Genomic DNA, 25,517 nt, shown 5'->3' with positions numbered 1-25,517 from the left:
CCCCCCTTTGGAATCTCATTTTTCATTCCTCTACTACAATTACAAGCACCAATAATTTTTTGGGCTACTTTCCATTTGCAGTAGGAGAGTAATTAAGTGCTTATTACCTCAATAATTTACACCTGTGTGCTGGGGCGGGGCTATTCTGAGAGGTTTTTTTCACCAATTTTGCTATTCCTATGTGGATTTTCTTCTCTCTCACCACTCTACCACCCTGCACATAACTCTCTTTCCAAACCCATCACCAAACTCCAGGCAACCACCTCAAACCTTCGGGAAAACTCCAAACCCTCCCTCACCTTTCCCTCGGCCGCGAGTTGGGAAAAATGAACGGGGAAAAAGCGGAAGCACTACAGGGCTGGTTTTGTTCAAATCGCCACAGAAATACACCTGGAAAAGGGGTTTAAAAAGAGGAGGATCAGCACCTCGCCCCCCTTCCCTCAGCCACCCCTCGCGCCCCCGAGGGGGAAGGGGAATGAGCCACGGTTCCACCTCCAGCACAACCCGAAGGGCTGCGAATTCGCTCCAACCTCGACTCCTGCTCCCTCTCTCTGAGCAGACACAGTGAAGGTGTTGATCTTAGCCTGATTTGCCCTGAAATGAACCCGGTACCTCTTGAAGGGAGGTCACTGCTCGACGGAGGGGAAATCAGTGCTGAGTCTGAGGGAGCCGGGCGAGAGGGTCCTTTCCCTCTCTCTGTGCAACCCGCAAGCAATGCTTCGGACACGGAAGGATTCCTTGGGGCTTTTCATGCCTTCCTTGGGCAGAACAGGTCTGCAGGAGACCTTTAAACAGCTCTGCCCAAGCTGAACATGGGGGTGTCCACAGCAGCCAACAGAGCCCCCTCAGGTTTCAGCGCTGCCCTCAGCCCAGCCGGCAACCGAGGGCTGGCAAAAACCTCTTCTCACTTGGGTGAAGCTAGAGAATAATACCTTGGGAACTGAAGCTTTCAACGACCCTCTTTAGTTTTCCTTTGCGGCTGAAAGCGCCTGAGGGGCTGCGGGGGGAAATGGCGCACGCACCTGAGGGGGGCGGCGGGAAGTGCGAGAAGCTTTAACACTAACGATAGTATAGATACTCAGGTTCCTTGTACACTGAAGGCTTAGAGGGAACTTCTGAAAAGTAGTTTAAAATTCCACAAGGTTATTCCGGCTTCACTACAACCAACAAATACAACTTCCCTCAGCAGCGCCTCGCGCCGGATCGTGACCCCCGGCGCTCCTGAGGGAGAGGAAGGGGGGGGGGGGGGGGTAAGTTATAAAGCCTAACGGTAGTGTATATATTCGAGTTCCTTGTACACCGAAAGATAAGACGGATTCTTTGAAAGCACAACTCAACACGGTTATTCCAGCTTCACTACAACCGGCAAACGCGACCTCTCTCAGCAGCGCCTCGCGCCGGCTCCGGCGCTCCTGAGGGGCGGGAAGGGGCGTGCGCGCACCTGAGGGGAGCGCGGCGGGAAGTGGAGGGGGAGTTATAAATCCTGACGATAGTACAGATATTCGAGTTCCTTGTACGCCGAAGGCTTAGACGGAATGTTTGAAAACAAAAACCAGTGAGGTTATTCCGGCTTGGCTGTAACCGGCAAACACAACCTCCCTCAGCAGAGCCTCGCGCCGGCTCGTGACCCCCCCCCGGGGCTCTTGAGGGGAGGAACAGGCGCGCGCGCGCGCACCCGAGGGGCGCGGGAGGCAGCCGCCCTCCGGTCACCGAGACCGGCGCAACTCGCCAGCCCCCGCCATCTCCGCGGGGGCACTGCCTCCCAGCAGACTGCGTCGAGGACACCGACACAGACACCGCGCTCAGACACTCCCCGGTGTCGTCCCCGCCCACTTCTCCCTCGACCCGCCTGCGCGCCGCGCTCCCGCCTCCCGCCGCCGAGTCCCGGACGCGGCCCCGCCCCCGGCGCGCGGTGCGCAGGCGCGGCGGGAGGGCGGGGGGCCGGCGATGAGCGTCCTGCTGCCCAACATGGCGGACTTCGACACGATCTACGAGCTGGAGGAGGAGGAGGACGAGGAGCAGGACGAGTCCGAGCCCGTGGTGCGCAGCCAGGAGCTGCCGCGGCCCCGTGACGCGCCCGACCCCGTGGCGGTGCGGGGCGCCGGGCACATCACCGTGTAAGGAAGGAGCGCGGGCGGCGTGGCGGGCCGGCGTGCCGGGGCGGGAGCGCCGGGAGCGTGAGGGCAGCGGCAACTCCGTGCCCGGCCCTGGCGGTCCCGGCCGCCCCTCAGCGCAGGGCCGCACTGCCCTGCGCCCCCGGCACCCTCTCCGTGAGCGGAATTGTGCTCTTAACGCGTGGAAACGTGGGACTCGGTGCTCCCGTAGCCCCAGGTAGCCCCGGGCCGTGAATGAGCAGCGGGAATTGGCTGTGGGTGCGGAGGTGGATCAGCCCTCCCTGGGGCTCCGCTTTACCCAAGCAATTTCTTCGATAAAAAGCAAAGTCCAGGCGATGCGAGGACGGGCAACCCGTTCAGACCATGTTGCTGTGCCCCAGCGGAACCCCCTCACTGCACTGCAGAGCAGGCTCGGGGCTGGGCTGGGCTTCGTCTGCTTCCAAACTTCGTTGTGAGTTGGGTTCAGATTGAGTGTTTTTATCACGGGAACACAGCATGAGCCAGAATGTTTGCTGCTCATTTCAGCATTGAACAGAGGATGAGCAAGCTGTGTTTTCTCATATGTGATGTTTACTCGTAGGAATCTTTAACGTTCTTACTCCTGTAAACAGAAGATTTAATAGAACCAAGCACATCCATAACAAGCTATTGGTTGTTACATTGATGTTCGTGGCAGGGAGGGAAGTACTGAAGGTGCTGTATTGCAGAGGCCCATCTTGTGTTGCTTTGGCTCTGCCTTTGGATTGCATAAAATGCACGTTTCTTTCTGTAAATAGGTGCAGTGTGATCTAACTCTGCAGTGAAAGCAATGGGTGGGGAAGGCTCTCCTGTCCCAAGGGAACTTGTGTTGGATGTGGTACTGTGTCCTCCTGTAAGTCTGAATCAGGTTTGCATGGAGCTGGTGCCAGCGGGGGGGTTGCTCTGCTGCATCACAGTGCATTTGCTCTGTTGATGGGATTTCCATCTGCCCTGACCCCAGATAGCTAGTGGCCTCACTAAAGGAGAGGTGGAACACAAGCGAAGTTGTCATAATGCCATGGACCCATCTTAGGAGTTACCTGGAAAAAACATTACACACTGGTTTGCTTTGTCCTCTGTGCTGCTTTTTCTGTGCCAGTGATGTTCCTTAAAGTTCCTGCTTGGCTCCAGCACCTCTTCGGGATGGGCAGGAGCATCTCCCAAAACGAGGGGTGTCTCCATCAGAAGAAAGCAGTACTCCTCAATGGAAATCCTGAGTTACCCTTGCAGCCACCTGAGCTGAATCCCTTTCAACTCATTTTCCCTTTTTCCCGCCCCTCCTCAGCTTTCCTCCTGTAATAGGTATCCCCACCTGTGTGACAGAAGGCAGCTTTTATCACCTCATGATGTATTTTTAAATCCCCTTAAACTAATAAAACCAGTTAGTGGATGTTACCAATAAAATGCAAGTAAGCTCTGGACACTGGAGTACATAATCTGAACTTCCTATGAATGGGAACTGTTCTGCTTCCCAAAGAGTTTGTGGTTAGAATGTATCAGTGCTGGAACTCTGTCAGTGTTTGATCACACAGATGCTTTTGAAATCAGCCTGCTCCAGTTACTGAGGTGGAATACGTCAGCCAGGAAAACTTGTGTTTGTTTTCTGAACCTCTCTGGAACAACTGCTGATAAAAATTTCTGTCCTGACAAGTCAGACACTAGTAAAGAAAACCAGTTATCTTTATAAAGCCATTGTTTCCCATTGTTTCAGATGCCTTCTGTTCTTCAGCTGACACTGGCTTTCTTGGATACTTTTGGAGTATAGGGAAGGGATAATTCTCAAATTCCAGGGTCATTTTCTGCTTCAGCTTTTCATGTACAGTTCTCTTATAAAACTCCCAAGTTGGGAGGTTCAAACTCTGTGTTAGTTTCTTGCATGAGAGTTTTTATTCTTCTGCCCTTGTCAGTGAGCTGCTCTCCCTGACAGAGCTGTTCTGCATTATCCAACAGTACTAAACATAAATTGAGAAGCTTCCCAGGGTATTTAGCAGGATCTTGCTTTTTCCACTGACTTTTGCTAACCCATCTACCCCTGTGCATGGTAAGAGTGACCATGAAAAGTGTATTTGTTTTATTTTACTCAGAGAGAGAAAGACAGAGAGAAGGTATGTGAAAGTGGTTGGCAAAATTTATTCTCATCTTGTTCAAGATTCTTACTTTGAAAAAATTAGCTCTCAGCCATATTTATTGTTTTCAGAAAGCTTTTGATTTTTAGCACAGAGGAATTAGTAGGTCCTAGTAAATGCTTTTGCTTCCGAAATTCCATTTTGATGAGTTATAAACCCCTTGTTTGCTGTTTCTGGCATGGTCAGTGGGACTCTGCTTGGTGTATCCAAATATCTCAACACAGGCATTTTTAGTGAAGACTGAGTCATCTGCTCAGCAAAGCAAAGACAATAACTTTCAGAAACAGAGTAGTAAACAAACTGTAACTTGGTTATAAGGTTTTATTTATCCTATGTGATTTTTCCATATCATTAAGTCCATGTGGATGGATGGCAATGAGGTCATGAAATAGCCTTTAAGCATATTATTGCCCTTAATATCCAGCTTGTGATTCCTGCTGAAGTCTGCAAACCTCCTAGTTTTGGCTGGAAGTTAACTTTTGGTGTTCCATCCTGTTTTCTGTGGGAGTGCCCCAGGGACCCACAGACCAGGTGCTGACGAAAAACTTGTTGTCATCAGCTGGGGAAGGGAGGGAAGAACCAGTTGTGATGACATTTGACTATTATCTGATATTACTCCATCTTCTGCATATTTCAAAGAGCCAATGACCTCAGGCTCCCACTACTTATCAAAAACTTCATTTCCCAAAACATCATCCATGGGTAAAGACACCCTTGGATAGTTCTGTTGGCCCCACAGGAAAATGTCCGAAATTAGGAAGAGAAATGCCAGTTGTTCAAGAGGATTTCAGCTCAGGGCTCTTGATGAATATCATCTTTACCTGGATATTTATTTAATTATTTATTCATTTCTTGGTGAATATCATCTTTATGCTGGACAAAGCTGAGCCGATGCCTCCTAAAGAGCAGCGTGTGGGACCTGAGCTCCTCTGTTCCAGGGAGGTTCAATGTAACCTGGATTAGGCGTGGGGAAAGGAGCTGAACAAAAAGGAGCTGGAGAGCTTCACTGAATGGGTTTAGCTTGTGCAGTCCAGTGAGGCTGATTACTGTCTATAAATACAGGAGAGGAGAAAGGAGAAAGAAGCACTGTTTAAGTCAAAATTTAAAAAAAGAAAGACAAAGCACCTGTAAATATGTCCCTTCTAGATATGAGAGTGTTTCCCAAAATCTTCTGGGCACAGAAACCTGAGGTCCTGCTTTGTGCACTAATAGAAGTTTCTATTGTGGTACCTGTTGCAGGCGGGGTTTGTGACTGGTGATTCAGGGTGTTCCTTTCAGTCTTTAATTGGAGGGATTTAGGAATATGTCTTATTACAGCTCCTTTGGAGAAGCTGTGTTCTCCCCACTTCACCGATGGGGGAAAATGAGGTGATGGGACTTGTCTGATGCCAGACATGAAATCAGGGAAGGAGGGACAGAACTGGAAAGTGAGGTCATCCTAGTTCTCTTCCAGCCTGTAGGAAACAGTGCCTTGCTTTTAGAGATACTTGTCATGCAGTGAGAAAAGTGCAACCCAAGTATGTGGGTGACTGATCTGAATTTCTAAATGTTACGCTTTGGACAGCTCTCACTGAGGAGTCAGAGAACTGGCCTAGAAATAAGTCACCACCAACTGATGCTTTCAAGGACTTTAAGAACAGGTACTGGAATTGATTTTACACAGTGATTTTTAAATATACTGAATTTTAGAAGGCTCTGTAGGCCTGATCACGCTAGATCACTAGTCTGTTGTAGGAAGTCTAATATTATCTCTTGAACAAGACTTTAAATCTTAACTTTTTTTACATTAAATATTCCAATAACACTTCAGTGCTTTTACAGAGCTGCTTGCAAAGCTGTACAACTGTATAACATCCTGCTTCAAATCTTTTATTTTATTTAGTTCTTGAATCACCACCCCACTGCCCTACCTAACAGGAGTTTCATATTTCTCAACTGTGGTAAATAATCACAGGAGAGTCTGTGAAACTCCTAGAGACACTTTAGTGAAAGTGTTCTAGAGGCCATCAGTGGTGCTGACTAAATGCAGTATTTTAATGTGGCACAGTCCCGTTTTCAGTGTAGTTAAAACTTTTATATCCTTTTAGCCATTTGCAGGTGTCAGTGTGAGAGGTGCCTTTCTGTAACTGAAGTTTCTTGGATGTGCTACAACTGAAGGGAATGTTTTGGCAACTGATAAAAGGTTTGGGTTTTAAACGTGTTTCATGACATCAACCTTCAAACTGAACGTAATAAAATATATTGTGATCTTGCATTCTTAATCAGAATTCTAAATCAGCACTAATTTATCTTGTTCTTTATGGAAATTGGGGGTGCAGTGGGAATTTTAATGAGCATATATGATCGATGAGATGAAAGACACTACCTGTGGCTTGGGAAGTGTTTGAACTAAGAGTTGTTGAAGGTCAGGGGTGGATTCTGGGGCACTGCTGGTACATGTTTGCTTTTTTATTGGTATTGGTTTTGGTTTTTTTTTTGCTGTCTCCTAGGCTTCTGCTCCTGGCCCCTATGAGAGTCAGTGTTCTGGGAGAGGTGGACCTTTGGCATGGTTTAGTGGAATTAGTCTCTTACATGGGTAGAGTAAATAATTCTGAGTATCACCTGGACTTTCCGGTAGTTCTTTTATTATGTTGTCTGATTGCTACTCCTTTGGCATCGTTTCAGGTGGTTTCTTTGCTGATGCACAGAGAAGTCTGTGCTCCTCAAAACAGCCTTGTGTGTGTGTTTCCTATTGTTAGTGTTTTCTGGGTATTTTTAAGACTGAAAGGATTACTCCATTGCTTTTCAAGCTTCCTTAAAACTAAATATATATTACAAAACTTAGAAGACTTCAGCTTAAAAAGAAAAGCTACAAAATGTGGAGGCTGACTTGGCAGATTACATTCACTGAGAATGGAAATGTGCTATACTAGTAACCTTTGTGCTTGCCTAAAATCTTATTATTTTTACTGTTTTGATGGATTTCTTTTCATGTTTTACACAACCAGTGTTCCAATATGATGCTCTTGACAAGAGTAAAGGCTCTGACTTAAAATTATTCATTGCAGAACTGGCTTGGCCTTCACCAGTGTTGCCAAACATTTCAATGAGCTTGCTGGATTTCTAAAGCCAGCACAAGTTCTTCTGTTGTGCCTCTCCTTTAAGGTTGGTTTGACTCGTTTTGATCCTTGTAAACAAGTTTCAGGGTCAGTTTTGGGTACCTGGACTGCTGCAGGGTGCCCAGGACTGTGTGTGTGATGTAATGGTGGAGGCTGATGTCTCATGGAAGGTGTCCCTGCCCAGGGCAGGGGGTTGGAACCAGCTGAGCTTTGAGGTCCTTCCAACCCAAACCAGAGCAAGTACTTTCCAGGTTTGTTCCTACAATAAATACAGCAATACCAAATGAATTTGTGCTCTTCTTTTGGTTTTTTTTCTTTTGTTCAAGACAAATACTCAGGAGATAGTTCAGCAGAGCTGATGGTGGACCTGATATCCAAGATATTTAACTTGCCAAATGTAACATGAAGCTCTGTTCAAACATCCAGGTATTGAGGGCCAGCTGCTGCTGGATTCTGTTAAATCACTGGATTGTGAAGGTTCAGGAGTTCTGGAGCTGATGGAAACAGGTTTCCAAGCAAAGCCCAGTTCCTTGTAGCTTTCCCTGGTTATAATGAAACCCTCTTGTTCAAAACCCAGAACACTCCAATGAAGAGCAGCCACAGTCATACCTGAGACTTAATTTGCTTGAAGTTCACAGCTGTAAAACTGTTCTTTGTGGAGGCTCTTACATGTTTTGCATGAGGCATTTTAACTCAGCCCAAAGCAGTTTTTTAAACCCAGATGCTTATAAATTTCTAAGATGATGATGATGAATGGGTTCCTTATAACAAGCTTCATCTGTTGCATGTGAAACAATTGCATGAGTCAAAGAATTATTGAACACAGTAAAACTGGAATTTAACAGTTGGAGGGTTTTTTGTAAAGATAGCAAAGATTGAGACTTCCTGCCATCCACTTGTAACAGAATTTTTGCATTTTTTTGGGGACTTGGAGTTATTAAATAAGGCAGCAAGCTGTATTTCTCTGTCTTAGAAATGACCTTTTAAAGGATACATGAGACCTTATATAAACTGAGATGGAAAGCTCATGAAATAATGTAAATCTAAAGGCAAAAGAAATGAAGAGTTTTCTTTTTTTCTAAAGTAAAAAATCTTATTACATTTTTTGATTAAGGGAAACAAAATAAGTTAGGTGGAATATATTTTGTTTGTCTCTTTTGTTTTCAAGGTTTGGCTTGAGCAACAAGTTTGATACAGAATTTCCTTCTGTTCTGACAGGGAAGGTAAGTGTGAGATTAAACTGTTCTTTTCCATGGGAAGATCAGTGCATCCAGTGGTTTCTGTGTTAGATACATGCTCATGAACCCACTAAAGGTTGTTAACTCTGCCCTGTGTGAACCAGCTGGTTGCTGACCAATCCCTCTGGTGCACTTTGAAACAAGAAAACAAAGCTTTGCAGGAATTGCCATCATTATTGACATTTTAAACACAGCAAAAAACCACTGTTTCCATGCAGGCAACAGCCAGGAAAGCAGGACTCACTTCACCTTGCTTTGTAAATACCTGGAATTTGTGCTCCCTCCTGTGTGCATTTACTGAGTTCAGATACTACACCTCTCTTTTGAGGGTCTGACAAGCCCTGAGTGTGTGTTTAGACAGATCTCTGGAAGAGAATCAGTTTGGTCTGAAGCTTTACAGAACAAAACGCAGTGTTAAATCTACAAGTTAAGTAGGTTTTTAATTCGTTTTCAGAGATGATTTAGTTCTGAAGATTAATAGTGACAAGTCTCCTGCTTTCTCTGGAGTCCTGTCACCTAACTAAATGCAGGTTTGAGAAACAATAATTTGTAACTATTAATTAAATCTTCACAAAAGTCTTAGTTATGGTTTTAAATTATTTTAATTGTATTTTTTTAGACTTTAAAATTTTTAATTCTTTTTTTCTCTTGGATTTTTTTTTTCTTCCTGCTCTTTCACTCTCTAGTGCTTTGTTTCATTTTATATCCCCTTTGTATATCTTTTCCAGAATTTGTAAGGAAAAAGTTTGGCTCTTCCTACTTTTTCTAATGCCATCCTAAACAGTTACACCACCTCTGCAGCCCCTTGCAGAGGTTGAGTCACTCCAGCAGTGCACTGAAACACAGCTGGATGGTATCTCCTGCTCCTGCCAAATCAGGCTGGGGGTTTTCTCCTTCATTTTCCCCCCAGAGTATGATGAATAAAATCCTTGTGTTGGAATTGTCCAGCATTGTGCCAGCAGCACCACTGAAAAGCAGGAGTTTTTGGCTGCTAAAAGTCAGCCTGGGAATTGTGGCCTTGTTTCAGAATCTCACTAAACCTGACGGGAAAAGTCTTCCTGATGGCACAGTGTCTTATGTGAGGGCTGGCGATACCACACGCCGTTTGCGTTTCACCCCCTCGCATGTCTAAAGCTTGTTCTTTCCTGGGAAGCTCCTTCTGATCACTGGAAAGCCACAGAATTTTTGAGAAAGAAAAATTTCATGTTCTTATACTCAAGTTGTAGTTTGTTATAAATAAGCCCATAGAAAATCCCTAGCAAGAGATGTTAAAAATTAATTTGATTCTATAATTTCATCTCTTTCTCTTTAAAATATTTGTGTGTATTAAAAACCAAACCCAACCCCCCAAGCCTACACTTCTTAATACCAGCCCGTCACATTTCCCACTCGATTGTCCTCCTCTTGTTAAATAGAGAGTGAACAAAAGCTTAATTTCAAGTTCAGTTGACTGCTTGGACTTAAGTTAGCAAAGAGAGGAGAGAGGAAGTTGTTGTGCTCGGCATTTGCTCTGTGGATGTCCCAGTGGCACGGGGTGATGTGCACAGGGGTTTGCCGTGTGTGGGGATGTGCTTCTGCTGAGAGTCTCGATATCCTGTTATCTTGGGGATTTGAAGGGCTTTCTGAGCAAGAAGGCCTTGAAAGGAAATGAATTCCCTTTTGTCAGGGGAGAACACCAATGAAACAAGATAGTAAAGCCATTTTTCTTCCTGCCTGCCACACAGTGCCATGGAAGACATTAAAAACCACAGTTGCGGGTCTTCTGGTTTTTAATACTTTTCATGAATTGTAAGAAATAAATAATCTGCTGCTTCCTCTGGTTGAGACAGTCAATCATTTTAATCTCTATGAAAATGAAAATACGGTCTTTTTTCCAGTAAGAAGGTTTTCTTCCAATACCCTGCTAAATAATTCTCAATAATCAGCATTGTAGTCAACGGAGACACCACTTTAAGATCCTCTTCTGTTCTTAAAATGTTGGTTTTTACCTTCTTATGAAATCTAACATTATGAATTGCAGCGTGACTGTTTATATTAACAAATTGTGATTAAGGTGTTTACTGTGAACTTGCATTAGTACTCAGCTGCTGGAAGGCAATGGCATAGTTTATTCAGAATGTCTGGGCAACATTAAGTTTAATGGCTTTGCTGTCCACTGTGAATTGATATTAATAATATATCCCTTCTGCTAATGGAGTGTAAGAGATGAAGCCCTTAGATGGGTTTGATGGATTTTTCTATGGTATTGCTTTCTTTTTTAATAAATACAGATGTAACCGAGGCAGGTTTTTAGCAGAGGATGACAATCCATCCAATACACAATAAAAATCCTAAATAGAGAAAACCATCCAGCTGCACCTTTGTCCCAGAAGCCCAGAGTTTTGGGGGTTATGCCCCACTAAGTTGTGTCAGTAGTTTGTGCAGCTTCCTGCCCCTCAGTTTGCCCATCCACATAATGATGGTAGGAAACCTTCTGCTAATTTTCTTTTTTTGAAATCTGAAATACCTCTCCCTCTTCACCCACCTCCCTTCCCTCCCAGTCTCCCAGTTTTTCGGGAGCCTGGAGAGCTGTTGTAAGTCAGCCTGGAGCTGCAGTGCCTGCAGCTACCTCTGCAGTGTTTAATTGAGATGGTTCTTGCTCTCCTGGGGGAGGTGAATGTGTACATTGGAGGAGAAAGCCCAGACAATAAAATAATAAAGGAAGAGCCCAGGTAGGTCAGAAATGTGGCCTGGCTAATTCAGCCACATTGACTTAATATTCATCTTGCAGGATGAGATACAAGCTCAGCTTGTTCAGAAATCCTGAGCCAGGCTTTCAACCTGTGTTCTTTTCAAAGGAATGTTTTAAGAAAAGATTTAGCTACACTTAATAGAAAGGCAGTATTTAACTTGTAATAATGTAATATTATATAATTACATTATTATTAATAACATAATTGGACATTGGCCTAAATTTAAATTCCGGTTACATTTAAATTCTGTGTGTTGCAGTTTTACAGGATTATTAATTCTTTTAAAACAAGCACTTAATAGCTTTTAACAAAATACTCTTCATTATATGTAGCACAATAGCACACACTGCTCCAGGTGACCAGAAAACGATGGGGGCAGTGAACCTTAAGGGAGAAAGTGGAGTTTCCTGCTCTGCTCTCAAACAAAAAGGGTCCTGCCCAGAGAGGACTGTGCAATGGGAGCCATAAAGGGTGGGCTGGGCACTGTGATCGCCTGCAGCCTGTGATTGATAGGGCTTGTGATCCTGGTGATTGAAGGAGGAAGATCAGGCCTGCTGGGCTTTCCTTACTCTCTTCCTGTGTTTGTGGATCCTCTGCATCCTGTTGTAAAATATTATGACACCCCCTCCTTTCCTTTTATGTTTTTGTTTTTTCCCCTCCCTTGAAGGCCTGAAAGGAACTGCTGTCCCTTCACAAGGTGCACTGCACAGCCAGGAGCCTTGTGCTTATCTCAGTCTTTTCAGGAGCCAGACACAACCCTCCAAGAGATTCCAGAATTACTCAAAACTGCCCTTTCTTAGGGAGCTTTCTTTGTGCAGGAGGTGCTGTTAATTCTCTGTTTGTTTGAAATGCATTAGTCGTTTCATACCCACCTTTCAACAGCTGTACCTGGAGGAAAGGTGAGATTTAAAGTTATGCCAGAAAATCAACAAAATTCTTTGGTGACTTTTGTTTGGATACCATTTTATTGTTAAATTAGAACAGTTCTTTTATTTACAGGTATTTTGTTCCTTATCACTGTGTAACAAAGCTTAACTGTTACTGAGCTGTAAACTGACAGCAACAAACTGTTTCTTACTTCTGTTTATCACAATATGAGGTTTATCTTCCTCACCAGTTCCTTTAGTTTCAGATGAAGATGTGTCACTAAGTGACAGAAATATTTATTGTGATTACATTTCCTAAAGGGAGAAATAATCCAATAGTCTGGGTTAGCCAAAACCATCTCAAGTAATTACATCTTCTGTTGTAGCCAAGAGGTTTCTCTTTAAACGAAAGTATTTGGTGAGTTAGCAGGTCGTAGCTGTGCTTTCATAACACTGTATTAAGGTAACCATCAGACCAACATTCCCGAAATGGAAATGTTCTGTTCCTTAGTTGGTTTCTAGTGTAGCCATTTGTTCTACAGGAAGGAGAGAACTTCAACATTGTTCTTACAAAGTAGAATCAAACTGTGGACAGTGACTCCCTAGAAATGGTCCCAGGAATAGGGAATCTTCACCATCCCTGTGTTCTCTTGTCAGGGCCTACGCTTTTCTGCCAGTTGTAATCTAAGAATCTGTTTGATTCTTTCCATGTTGGATGTCATCACTGATGATAAGGGTTATTCTTGTTAAACTAAATCAGATTCCATGGCCTTTGGTAGGTTTGTCCAGCTGGATTTGGGGTTGGGGAGTGGTGTTGTCAAGGTCCAGCAAACTTTGTGTCTAATGGAAAAGGAGACATTCTCTTTTCTCAGGGGGTTTCATTGCAAAAGTATTAAAGGGTCAAGAAAAAAAACTGCTTTTTTTTTTAATCTTTCAAATAAACAGATAGAATGATACATGTAAAATTCCAAAAGATACCTAAATATGAGGCACGTGGAAACTTCCTTAGGAGTGGGGAATGTTAATTAATGTAGGAATCTCAATTTACTTTGAGGCACCTCTGCCTGCAGCAGCTGGACAGGTCACTGCAAGCAACAGCCCAGTTGTTCTTTCCTACAAAACATTCTCCTACATTGAAGATGAAAGGTTTTTGCTCATGTGTGTCTGGTATTTGTGATATCCCAAATGCAACAGCTGGTATTTGTTATATCCCAAATACAACAGCTGGCATTGGCCAAGGAGGCTGTAAAAGCTTGTTTCAGAGACATGCAAGTCCAGGCCAATTTTCCACGTTACAATGGGATTTCTTTTCATTGAAAATAAATAGGAAGGATGTCTGGGCTTTTATTGCCATTTTCTTTTTTTTCCCCCTAAACTAAGGTGTGTGTTGTAAAATAGATAAAGAAATGTTTTTAATTGCTCCATTTGTGTGTGTAAACCAAGCCAGTCCATGTAATATGGGAGGGAGGCAGCCTATATTAGTGCAGAATAAATACTTCATATTGATAAAATAATTCCAATGTTAAATCATGTCCTTATGTTACTAACTTAGGCCTGGCTTGTGTGCAAACCCAGCTGCCCCCTGACTCTGCTGCCTGGCCACCTCAATGGCCAGGAAACAGATGCTGGATTTATTTGCTGCCTTTCCTGCAATGCTTTAACAAATTTAGCTCTGGTGAATAGGAGGAGGCAGCAGCAGGTCCTCTCCATTTCCTGCCCCAGGGCTTTGCTCCTGGTCAAAGGAATCTTTGTCACTAAATTAACACTTCTGGTGGTGTTGCAGACTGAGATGGACAGAGTTGGGCTGGGGGCTTGTGTAGTTGCACAGATTTGTGTACAGACTCGTTCCAGGGGTTTTTTTCATCAACTTTGCAAGTAGTTAGGGATGATTTTTTGATTTCTTTTTTTGGTATTTTTATGAGCTGTGCCTGCCTGGTCAAGTCTGTTGAAGTTGGAGCTGATTATTTTGCTTTGTGTGTTTTCCTCCTGGACTGTGTTACAGTTAAAGGTGTCATCTTGGAGACAGTGCCTCAAATCCATACTTGGCTTGCCAGATACAAGTTATTTAGATCCTGTAGAGAGATGAGGGATTTGGGGTATGTAAATAGGTAAGAAACATGCTGCTATTGTAGAAATGAGCTTATTTCTGATAGAAAATGGGTGTTTCCACTGTGACTCTGCAGTGGCAATTTATAGAAAATACTATTTTGACTAAGCTCTGCTGAATAGGCTTTATTTTAAAGCAGTTGTTTTTCAACAGCTAAGCTTTATCCATAACCCTGTACAAGATGCAGTGCTCTGCCTTGAATATAATCCAGTATATATCTTTCCAGGCTTCCCTATTTTAGGAAGCAGCCACAAGGGAAGTTGTGGCTTCAAGTCAGTATGGACCACTTCAGGAATTTGTCTGTGGGCAGAGGTCCACCTTACCCAGGCACAGTGTAGACTTGCACTGGTATGAAATGAATCTGGATAATATTATCTGTTTTTGTGATGCATCCTTTTCCCACAAAGCTGCCCCACATTCCCTTGGGAAACAGATCTTTGTCATTGTTCCCTGGGTTTGGTCAGTGTAGCCAGTGCATGTATTGGGTCCCAATTCAAATTTTCTTTGGGGGCCACTGTGTTATCAGGCCAATTGATTTATCAATGGTGCAATAAACTCAGATGAGGCTGTTTATCTAAGCCATGTTTAGCTTTTTAATGAGGTTTGTGCAAGGCCTGCACAGGGAAGTGACTCTTCCTGCTCCCTGGTGACCGGTGCTTTAGGAGGTGGGGTCCAGTTGTGTGGGGGGCTTCTGTTCCAGTTCCACTGTAAACTGTAGAGGCAGTTACTGGTTCAAGCCCCTGTCCCCTGAGACCCAGCCCTTGTGTTGCAGGTGGCCCCCGAGGAGTTCAAGACCAGCATCAGCAGAGTGAATGCCTGTCTGAGGAAGAACCTGCCCATCAACGTGAAGTGGCTGCTCTGCGGCTGCCTCTGCTGCTGCTGCACCCTGGGCTGCAGCCTCTGGCCTGTAGTCTGTCTTAACAAAAGAGTGAGTGCCTGCTTCACCTTCTTATTCGATTGATTTTGCAATTATTAGTATTACTAAAAACAGTATAAAATAACTTCTAATAATGTCATCCCAATTTCAAGACCTTTCTTTGGCCTCACTCGCATTCAGAAGGTTATTCTGCTTTCCATTCCTCAGAAAACAGGAAAAATGTGTTTGTTAATGAAGTGACACCAAATTACCAGTTGAATTAATAGTTTTAGGAATAGCTGCTTCCACCTCAGTTCACAGAACAGGATGGAGTATATGATAACCTGAATTTCCAGGATCTCCAAAGGTTTAAGAATTGAGTTAAATCAGTGCAGAACTGGACACTGACCTTCCAAGACTGCCAGAACTGGACTGAAAATCACTTCTCCTCTTCACACCCCTCCCCCGAATATTTTTTTAAATTACAAGTAATTTTTTTGTATGCAACAGATACCGTAACATTTCAGTGCTGTGCTTCATCTGGCCTATTTTACTGTGCTGTTTCTGGTAAGAAGAAGCACAAATTGTTTTCTATTTGGGAAGTTTAAAGACTTCCCCCCACAACAGAGAATTGACCACTCCTATAATCAGGTCCAAAGTAATAATTTTGAAAAGCACTTTAGTAATACCAAGTAAATATGATTTAATTACCTCTGTGGTTTACATTTAGATTGATTTCTCACAGCAGGAAACGTTTAGGAGGTACGTGAGTGGGTATATTGTGATGATATTCTTTGCAGTTATGTAGTTTGTGAGACTTGTAGCCATAAAATCTTATTATCCTCAAATGCAAATATTATTTAGGTGCACTGGGCAAAACCTCTTACACTTTTTAATTTAATTATGGGAAAAGATCTTAAGTAAAAATCTGTTAAAAAGTAATCCTTCTGGCTTTTCGGAGTTTCTGATCTTTAATAAAACAAACCAAAAGCAAAAACAAGGAATGGGCCTTTCAGACTACAAGTGTTTTGCCAAATTTTCCAGCTTGCTCAAGAAAAAGCTGCATTGACTGGCACTGAGGTTTTAGTTAAAATAATACAATAAAATGCATTAAAGGCATAACATGTTAACTTGTTGACTGCTCATTGCTGAAGCTGTATCACTACAAAGTCACAGGACTTGTTTTAGCTCATTTTAACTGCCTTTATAAATGTAATTATTGCAGAGGAATGGACCTGAGATAGGCAAATGGAGTATTTGCAGTTTTAAAGCCATATTTGACATTCTTGTGCTAGTGAAAATCAAAATAAATGCCCATGTGTAGTGTTAATGTCATTCTCAAGGCTACAGAATATATACAAGATACACAAGCAGGGAAAACAATGGGGCTTCTGGGGGGGGTGGTGCGTGGGGGGTGTCTGATTGTATTTCAGCACCAACAATCACAAGATGGTTCTTAATTTTTTCTTGTTCTGAGTTGAACCCAGAGAGCACCTGAGCTCCCCCCAGCCCCTCACTTACACACCCCTGCCCCCCAGAGCAGGATGGGGGAGAGAATCACAAGAGGAAGAATAAGAAAAACGTAGGTCTTTAGATAAAGTTTAGTAAGTGAAGGAGAAACAGGGAAGAAAACCCAAGTGATGAAGAGACAAATCACTCACAGACCCACTGAATGTGCTGAGCTGGAAGGGACCCCCCAAGGATCATGGAGTCCGACCCTCAGCCCTGCACAGGCCCAGCCCCGAGCTGGGAAAGAGCAGCCCCCAGCTGTCCCGTTGAGCCTGGTGTTCCATGGATGGCATATCCCTTTGGGCAGTGCTCTGCAACAGCCACCACACTGCTGGGGATCAGCACTGTGCCAGTCCTGCAGACTGCTGGGAAGAACATTTCCCCAGCAGCAAAGGGAGCAGAGATCCAAGGGCTGCAGTGTGAGACTGGGACAGCTGGCACTGGAAACAACACCTCCTTCTAAATTCCAAGGGTAGCTTTGTGTGGATTCCCCACCGTGGAGTCTTTGCCTCAGATAGCTTTGTATGTTTTTTTCAGTGAGGTGCTGCAGCTCACGTCCATTATTATTTAGCAAAGGAATTGGTGATGGAATTCTGTGCATACCATGCAGGGTCACCACAGTGGTCTTTTTGTGACCTTAAAAATCACTGAAACTCCAAAAATCAGCTCCTCTCCCACAGCTATGGAAAGAGCAGAACAGGAAGGTCCCACTTTGGTAGCCAAGAGTTGAAAATACAAGCAGGGTTTGTTGTGAACTGGAGTTCTGTGGTGGGGAGAGTTTTTCAGGATTCAGATCACAATTACAGGAAAAAAATCTGGGAATTACATGTGTGTAAATGATGTATGGGTCAGTAGAAATTGCATGTATGGAAATAATGTGTTGTCAGGAGAACACCTGTAGTGAGTGCAGAATTTGGCCAAGGGAATATGGGAGATTTGGTTTTGTTGGCTTGCCTGTGATAGGTAAAAATACCAAATTCAAAGGGTCTCTTCCTATCTGTGTGAATTCTGAGGGATTTGCAGTCCTAAATTAACAAAAAACCCATGGGTGTTTCCTTTTCTGAAAAAAGTAGGAGTGGGGAGTCAAAGTGGTAGGACTTCCATTGATAATTTCTCTTTTGCTTGGTTCTGCTTATCTAAAACTAACTTCTTATAAATTAATCTTAGCCAGAAATGTCATAGTGAGATTCTTCTGAATGGCTACTGAACCATTTATAATACAGTTTTGACTCTACTTTTTAGACTAGAAGATCAATTCAGAAGTTATTAGAATGGGAAAATAACAGACTATATCATAAGGTAAGAAAAGTCAGAGTGCTTGTTTTTTTTCAGCTTTAAGAATATTGGCATGAAGAAATTTTACGTCTTATAATTCTTATAATAATATTAGAATAATATTGTTCTTATAATACTTTGTACTGATCCTAAAGTGTTCTAGTTGTTAATAATTCAGTATTGCTAGTGCTTGTGGCATTACTCACCCAAACAAGGCTGTGTTATGTGGTATGTTAATCCCTTGTTAATTATTTTCTTAGCTTGGTTTGCACTGGAAGCTGAGTAAAAGGAAATGTGAAACTAGCAATATGATGGAGTATGTAAGTATTACTTCTGTTCCTAATTTGCTATTCCCCATATGATTTCATAGAGAAAATCCTTAACTTGCCAGACTGACCCTGTGCAAAAAAATCTCTCAGACAAACGTGGAGTTGGGTTTGACACACATCCAGAAAGGCCCCTCTTAACAACAGCAGCCAGGGCACATATTGAGACTCAGGCATTGTCACCACAGATATGTTTGTCCTTCATGACAATTCTGTGTTTGCAGGGCAGACACACTTGTTTTGGTCTATACTTTGGAATGGAGGAGACCTGCTGGCACTTCATGCCTTGGTGTGATTCCCACCCCAGCACCAGTCCCTAGTTCTTTAACACATATCCCCCTTTTCTAGTGGTATTCATAATTACTTTGATTCAAATAATTTGTGCAGAAATATTGCATTTTTGTAGTTTTGGGGTTTTTTTGGTTTTTTTTAATGGATCTTTTCCTTTTTTCTTTTTCTTTCTTTGCCAGCTCTAAATTTCACAAAGTTTTAAATGAGACAGGCCTTTCAGGAAAGCAGAATTCAAACTACTTCTGTGATCCTGCTACTCCCCCCTCCTCTTTAACACATAGCTGTGGAGATTGTGTAGACTTTAAGGGAAAAGATAGTCCCCCCAAAAAATTCAGGCATCCAGAATCCCTCTATTTCCAAATGACTGGAATCTCTGCTTTGCTCCCCTGGGGAACATTCCCTCCTTACTGACTATCTCAGATATGTTTAGTCTTATGAACTAGCAAATGCTGCATGGAAATTGTGCTGAAGGTTTGAACTTCTTGGTTACTGTGTTCTGTTCTTGTCTTTTTCCCCTTCTTCAACAGGTAATATTAATAGAGTTCTTACCAAAATATCCCATATTTCGACCTGACTGAGGAACAACATTGGTCTTTTATGTTACCTGTCATTTTCTACCCTTAGTGCCTTGTAGATGATTTTGGAAAGAAGATGGTCTACTTTGCTGTGACTTAAAATGTTCTTCAGTAGAATATCTTCCTCGCTGTTACTTTCTTTTGTTAAGAAGAGAACAGTTTGCACATTTTTTATGTTAAACGAGGCTTCTATGTTGCACTCTGAATTTTTAACATAATAACTGATAGAGTTGCCACTAGGGATCTGACATCAGTGCTGCTTCAGCTTGTTCTGAGCATGCTGCCTTATTAATTTCTCAATTATTTGCTGTCCTCAAAACGTGCATCCTAAGGCTGTGTCATCCTCTATTCCATCCTAAATGTCTCAATCCTAGAACCCCTCAGTAGGAATGTCCAGGTAATTGTCTCGTAGTGATGATTTAGTATAACCTGCTTGCATAGGACTTGCAATCAACAGCACTGGGTTTGTCCTGCACCTTGCAAAATCATCAGACATTAGTTTACCCACTCTGGAATTGTAAATATTGACTCTTTGCATAATGTAAAGTGTGGTATGCCAAGGTTTACAGAATGTATTATAGCTCTTACTCTCTTGCCAACAGTCCCACAGTTCATTTGCTCATGTCCCTGGATTGTACAGACCCACCCACACGTGGTTTTATGGGAAAGCCATAAGGAGTTTGTACATACTCTCAGATGTGTAGGGCTCAGTTGCACTTTGTTTAGTAAATGGATGAAAAATGCAGAGCATTTCTGTCTGTCTTTTTATTTTAAAAAAGCATTTCAGGTGGTGTTTGCAGCACCTGATGTAGGAAGCTGAAATGTGTCCACCTCCGAAAAAGCTGCATTTGTGGGATAGGTGGCAGCTGCTCTTAACAAAAAATACTCTAAAGTCTCTTTTTGAGTTAGGAATATTTGGATGTCAAGTTTTGTTTTAAAGTAAGGGGAAAAAAGGTCTCATAATTGGAGATCTTCATTACTAAGGAGAAAAATTTGGAAGAGCTGAAAATCAAAGCTGAAGTAACACCTTTGTTACTGTAGGGTGATTGTACTTCAGCATTTTAACAGTTAAGTGACATGACATCCTTTCCAGTGGAAATGAATTTTATCTAAATCAGTGGCATTTCCAAACATGCTGAGGGAGGAAGTGGAGCAGTTGAAAGGGCTCCTGCGTATTTTTTGGCAGTCAGGCAGTGTCTGGAAAGCCCCAAATGCCTTGTGGAATTCAGTATTATTTCGGATACTTCCCTGTTTGCCTGATCTCAGGAAGGGAAGTAATTGTAGAAGAACTTCCTGTAATGACTGACCTAAGCAAGACCACTTGATAATAGAAAGCAAATGAAAATTGGTGCAAATTTTCTCCCTTTCCTAACTACAAATAATTTAAACCAGCAGACAGCTGAGTATCTGCAAGTTGGGATGAATATTATCATCAGTGTCCAGGCATTTCTTTGCAGCAACTTGACTTTCTGCGACATCATCCCAAGTTGCTTTTTAGTTTCAGGGTGACTTGGGATTTCCTCTGAATGTATTTGCATTCTTTCGGTTTGCAGTATGGTATTAAAACACAGTATTTGTAGGACCATTGCATTCTAATATGTGTAGTAGGTCAGATTTCTTTCCACAGTGTTTACAGAAGGCCAGTTTTGTGCAAAGTTTGTGCTGTTCCTCCTGCACAGCTGAGGAGGATCAGAGTCTGGGATCTGCACACTTCATGCAGCAGCTTCATTTGACTGGTAGATTGGTGACAGCTGAGTGTGTAATTGCATTTGTAATACAAATAAAAACCTCTTGTGTGGTTCGAGTTTAATGTCAGCTACACCTTGCAACTTGCATTTCCATCACAGAACCAAGCAAAGTGTTGTCTCCAATTTATTTTTAATTTTTTGGGATGAGTGTTAACTGGAAGCAGAGAAAATAATGGCAGAAAAACACAGGGTAAACCAAAACTGAAATAGCACACGCAGTTCTCTGGATTTCCCTGAGTTTGTGGAGAAAATGAAGGGAGCTTGGCTTAATTAACAGAACAATAGAAGTTTCTTATTGTTATGCCAGAACTTTGTCAATGACTTTTGTGTTTTGTGCAAGAAACTCAAGAAATCCCAGCAAGTTCTTATTTTCTTCTTTCTGTAACTGTACTTTTCCATTTGAGAACAGGCACTTTCTGTGGAATCCCAGAATAGTTTGGGTTGGAAGGGACCCTAAAGCTCCTCCAGTCCCACCCCCTGCCATGGGCAGGGACACCTTCCAGGTTGCTCAGAGCTCCATCCAACCTGGCCTTGAGCACTTCAGCACATTAAAGTTTACATTTTAACTATGTAAATTCTGTACATTTTACTTTGTCCTTAATTATTAATTGTGCAGTCTCCAAACCATGAATGGGCCTCCTCTTTTGTATTTTAATAGACATTTAACTATGTGGCCATAAAGCAACTAGTAAAGAAGGAGAGCCAAAACTGCCATTTCCATTAAGCTCCATGTTTAATAAGTAGATAAATTTGCATTAAAATGCAAAGCCAGCAGCAGTTACTATATTTGCATCTGAAAGATCCAAGCTCATTGAAAGGTGAGGGCAGCTCTAAGTGCTGCTGTGAGCTCTCTACACAGGTTCTGCTTTGCCTGGGCTCTCCTTTGCTTTAACATAAAAACATCCCCAGGTAATTCTGAAAATGTCATTTTTGACACTAAAGCCATCAGCATGAATTAGTAAACCTGCTTAGGGAGGATGTTTGTCAGCTGGAGAAAGAATCTGTAGCAACATAACAGAGATTCATGTCAGCAAAGTGAGTGGAAGTGGTAAAGAAAGTGCCTTGGCTGGTTCCAACAGCAGTGAGGAGAGAAGGGAACTGGTACCTCAGGAGGGGGAGTTTGCAGCAGACTTTTAAAAGCAGCTACTGTCTACCAAATCAGTGTTTAATTTTTCATATAAACATGTTGACACTAACTTTCCTTTCTAGTTTTTATCCAGGAAATATTTGGGTTTGTATCCAGTGAGTTTGGTATCTAAGGAGTACTGGAGGAGTAAAGAACACTGGCAGAGCATCAGAGCTCTTACTGCTGATCCCCTGCCTATGCCTGGGGAGGTGTTTTACCACAGGAATATCATAAAAAGTGTCCAAGGCATGCACAGACAAGTCTGGGAAGTGTGGATTGAGTTGTAAATGGGTGGCTTTAACAACAGAAAAAAAATTTTGCTAAATCTGGCGTGGTTTTGATAAATCCAAAAAAGGTTCCTCTGCTTTCCTTGCTTAGGTACAAAACTCCAAATGCAAAACCATAAATAGATGTTTATTATTGTCCCACTATGAGAGTTTACTACATTTCCTTGTCAACATGTTACCATTGGAGCAATAAAATGTCAAGCTATTAACATTCAACGTAAATTATTTATCACTTTAGTAAATAATGTTTTGTGATTCTTCTGCCATTCTTTTGTTTTCTGCTTTTGGTGTTCTTACAGTGTTGTAACATACTTGTACTGCTTCAGAAAAGTGGTTTTGTTTAAGCTGTATGAAACTGTGTTCTTAACACTTTGATTCTGTTTACAAGTGAACAGCCACTTTTTTAACAGGACCTCACATCTGGAGAGTTTTCTCTCTATTTTTTATTTTAAATGAAAATTCTAACTGAGCTCGCTTTCTACAATTTACTGCACTGGCTTGTGCCATTGAAAGAAGCTGGAAGTCAGACATGCTTCATCACTTTGAGACATTTTTCTTTAATTAAATTTAAAGATGAAAACCTCAAATAGTGCAATGTGTTTATGGGAAAAAAAATAATAGGAATGTTTTGCGTAGCAGAGTGTAAGTGGGAGGGCTTATTTAAAGAACAACACTGGGAAAGCTTAGGGGGCATTTCCAGAGAGGAAAACTGCAGAATGATCATCACAGCTGGCTTTCCAGATGCTCCACCTTCTACCCAGGGCAGAGGTGGAAGTGTTCAGGAAACGTGTGGATGAGGCACTTGGGGCCGTGGGTTAATGGTGACCATGGAGGTGGTGCTGGTTGGACTGCGTGGTCTGAAAGGCCTTTTCCAGCCTTAACAATTCCATGATTTGCTTGGTGGGTTTACAGGCCTTCTGTTGGAAGGACTTCTTGAAGGAATCTCTTCCTGCAGCATTCCTCTCCAGAAAGCAGAGAATGTTACTGTGGGGTTTGGCTGGAAGAGGGGGCTGAGTCAGGGAGTTCACTCCCTCATGGGGTTTATGAGGTGTAATTGTCCAGACTGGCAGCAAAGGTCCATACTAGGAATATTTGGGATTTGGCCCTGACTTCTCCTGGGAGGCAGTTTTAGAGCTTCCTGTAATGTCTGTGCCAGTGTATTTGTAATGCTGTGTGTCTGTCCTCAGTTCAGTTGACTTTATAGAGACTTAAACCCTTCATTTCTTAGACAAAACTAAATGTTAGTCTCCTCTCAAAAGCAAAGTTCTCTGTTCCTGGTCATCCTATCTGTATTTATTTGTTTGAATTCATTTTCCTTGGATGGAGGTGACCAGAAACAATGGGATATTCCAGAGAGCAGCTCATGGCTGAGGCACCAGGGATTTCAGTGTTGAGAGTTCCCTCTCTTCTGTGAACAGAATATGATCCATTAAATTGAAAGGATCACATTTGTCCCCTTAATGGTTGTATTGTATTTCTGGTTCACAGCCATTCCATGATAAATTTGAGACTTTTTCTCTTCGGTCACTTGTAGTTTATAGGAGCTCCCAACAGGCACTCTCATTACCAGTCCTACCAGTCCAGACTCAGCACCTGACACTTTGTACTAGTGAATTCCTCAGTACTTCCATGACAGGGGTCCTTGTGGAGGTGCTCCCATTCCTCCTGTAAAAAGCCTTTGTTGCTGACTGATTCATCTGCAAAGTTAACAAAAATGGTTTTACTAAAAACATTAGTTCCTAGATTGATGCCTGAATTTTTCTCATCATTTTCTAAAAGCCCTTTTGCTTAGTCCCTGATTAAATGTTTCTGTTATTTCTCCATGCGACTGAACCCGTCATTTCCTCGTTGAGGTTTACCTGGTACATCCAACCTACCTGGACTTGGTTGATTTACAGCTGTTTGTTTTCTAAACTGCTGAATTCTCTGCATTTTCTGTAATTGCTAGATCTGTTTAGATAATTATCCTTCTAATATATTCACATTTTATCTCACATTCTTTTTGTAAACCATATAATCCATAGTAGCCTTTTTTGAGCAGTAAATTAAAGTTTCTGCAGGAAATAGATTTATATTTCTATGTGCAGTGATAACAAATACAACCTGAGATTCCAACTAGGAAAAAAACACTTTTTAAGAACACTTTGAGTCACGTGGGATACCTAGCATTGTAATAAAATTAGGAAGAGGAATTACAGTACCTCTCAGACTAAGAAGAATTTAAAATTAAAAGGCAAATACTAATCAAAAGGTAATGGCTGATCTGTATTTAGTGTAAATTATGTGACATGCAAGCCTGAGTAAGGCATTGAAAACCACTGGTTCTCCAGGCAGTGTCTACAGGGACCTCCCTGGACTTTTTTGACAGTGAAGTGTCTGAATAGAGCAACAAGAATCAAAAGGAATTCTGGTTTTGAAAATGGAAAACGATGTTAATGGAAAACAGTGTTGGGCACTGCTGAGGTTTACGGAACAAGCAGCACTTTCCCCCCTCTGTGGAGTTAACCTGGAGCCATGGGTATAACCAGGGATCTGTCAGCTCCCCTGGGCTGCGGGGGTCCTGGGGATGTCCAATTCCTTTTCCAGTTCCTACGGGAGCATCCCAGCATTCCGAACTGGAGGAGGAATGGAGCAGAGCCACACGGGGACCACAGGGAAGAGAGACACTCCTGAAGTAACCTAATAGGTAATTTTTGTCGTTGCTTAGTGCATGGAAGAGGTGCCTTGCTTCAGGATTCTGTGGAATTGTCATAATGAGCAGTGCTGAAAATACCCTCGCTGCGTGTCCAGGGGGATGGAGCTGGGGGCCTGACACTCGGACAGGGTGGGACCAACTGGTGCAGCTGCTGCAGAGCAGAAGCAAAGATGGCTCCGAGGTCCAGAATGAGCAGCAGGCGCTGCCTCCTGGGGGTGCGAGATGTGGAATTCCCTGCGGAACTGCACAGCCAGGTCTGGGGAGTGTCAACCCCGCCCAGACAGTGCTGAATCTGCCACCGCTGCACCGACACAACAGCCCCTGGCGCTTGGGAAGTGGCACTGACAACAGCGTCGTTTGCCCCCATCACTTCCCAACGCCTCTTCGGGAATTCTGCTGGACTCCTCCCGCCCTTCAGGGGGCTCCGCGCGGGAAGAAGCGGCTCTTCGGGCTCTGCTCGCCGAGACTGTGCGGAGCCTCATCCCTTGGAGCGTGGCGGTGGGAGGTTGAGAGGTGGAAAGGCTGAAATT

At 42.9% G+C, this 25,517-nt stretch overlaps 1 protein-coding gene across 1 annotated transcript; it reads left to right on the top strand.

The window, feature by feature from the left end:
- The first annotated feature begins 1,868 nt into the window (after window positions 1–1,868).
- Window positions 1,869–22,879, top strand: LOC113997193 (cysteine-rich hydrophobic domain-containing protein 2). Its single transcript, XM_027738849.2, has 6 exons — window positions 1,869–2,117; window positions 8,525–8,579; window positions 15,072–15,227; window positions 17,907–17,963; window positions 18,200–18,259; window positions 19,084–22,879. Exons 1-6 carry the CDS (start codon window positions 1,948–1,950, stop codon window positions 19,132–19,134), a joined length of 549 nt encoding a protein of 182 aa, XP_027594650.1. The 5' UTR covers window positions 1,869–1,947; the 3' UTR covers window positions 19,135–22,879.
- The last annotated feature ends 2,638 nt before the right edge of the window (window positions 22,880–25,517 follow it).

The sequence above is a fragment of the Pipra filicauda genome, unplaced genomic scaffold (genome assembly GCF_003945595.2).
Source record: "Pipra filicauda isolate LSUMZ 115617 unplaced genomic scaffold, ASM394559v2 scaffold377_size797966_pilon, whole genome shotgun sequence".
Classification (NCBI taxonomy): domain Eukaryota; kingdom Metazoa; phylum Chordata; class Aves; order Passeriformes; family Pipridae; genus Pipra; species Pipra filicauda.
Note: the sequence above shows the minus strand (reverse complement) of the source record. Positions and strands in the feature narration are given on the sequence as shown.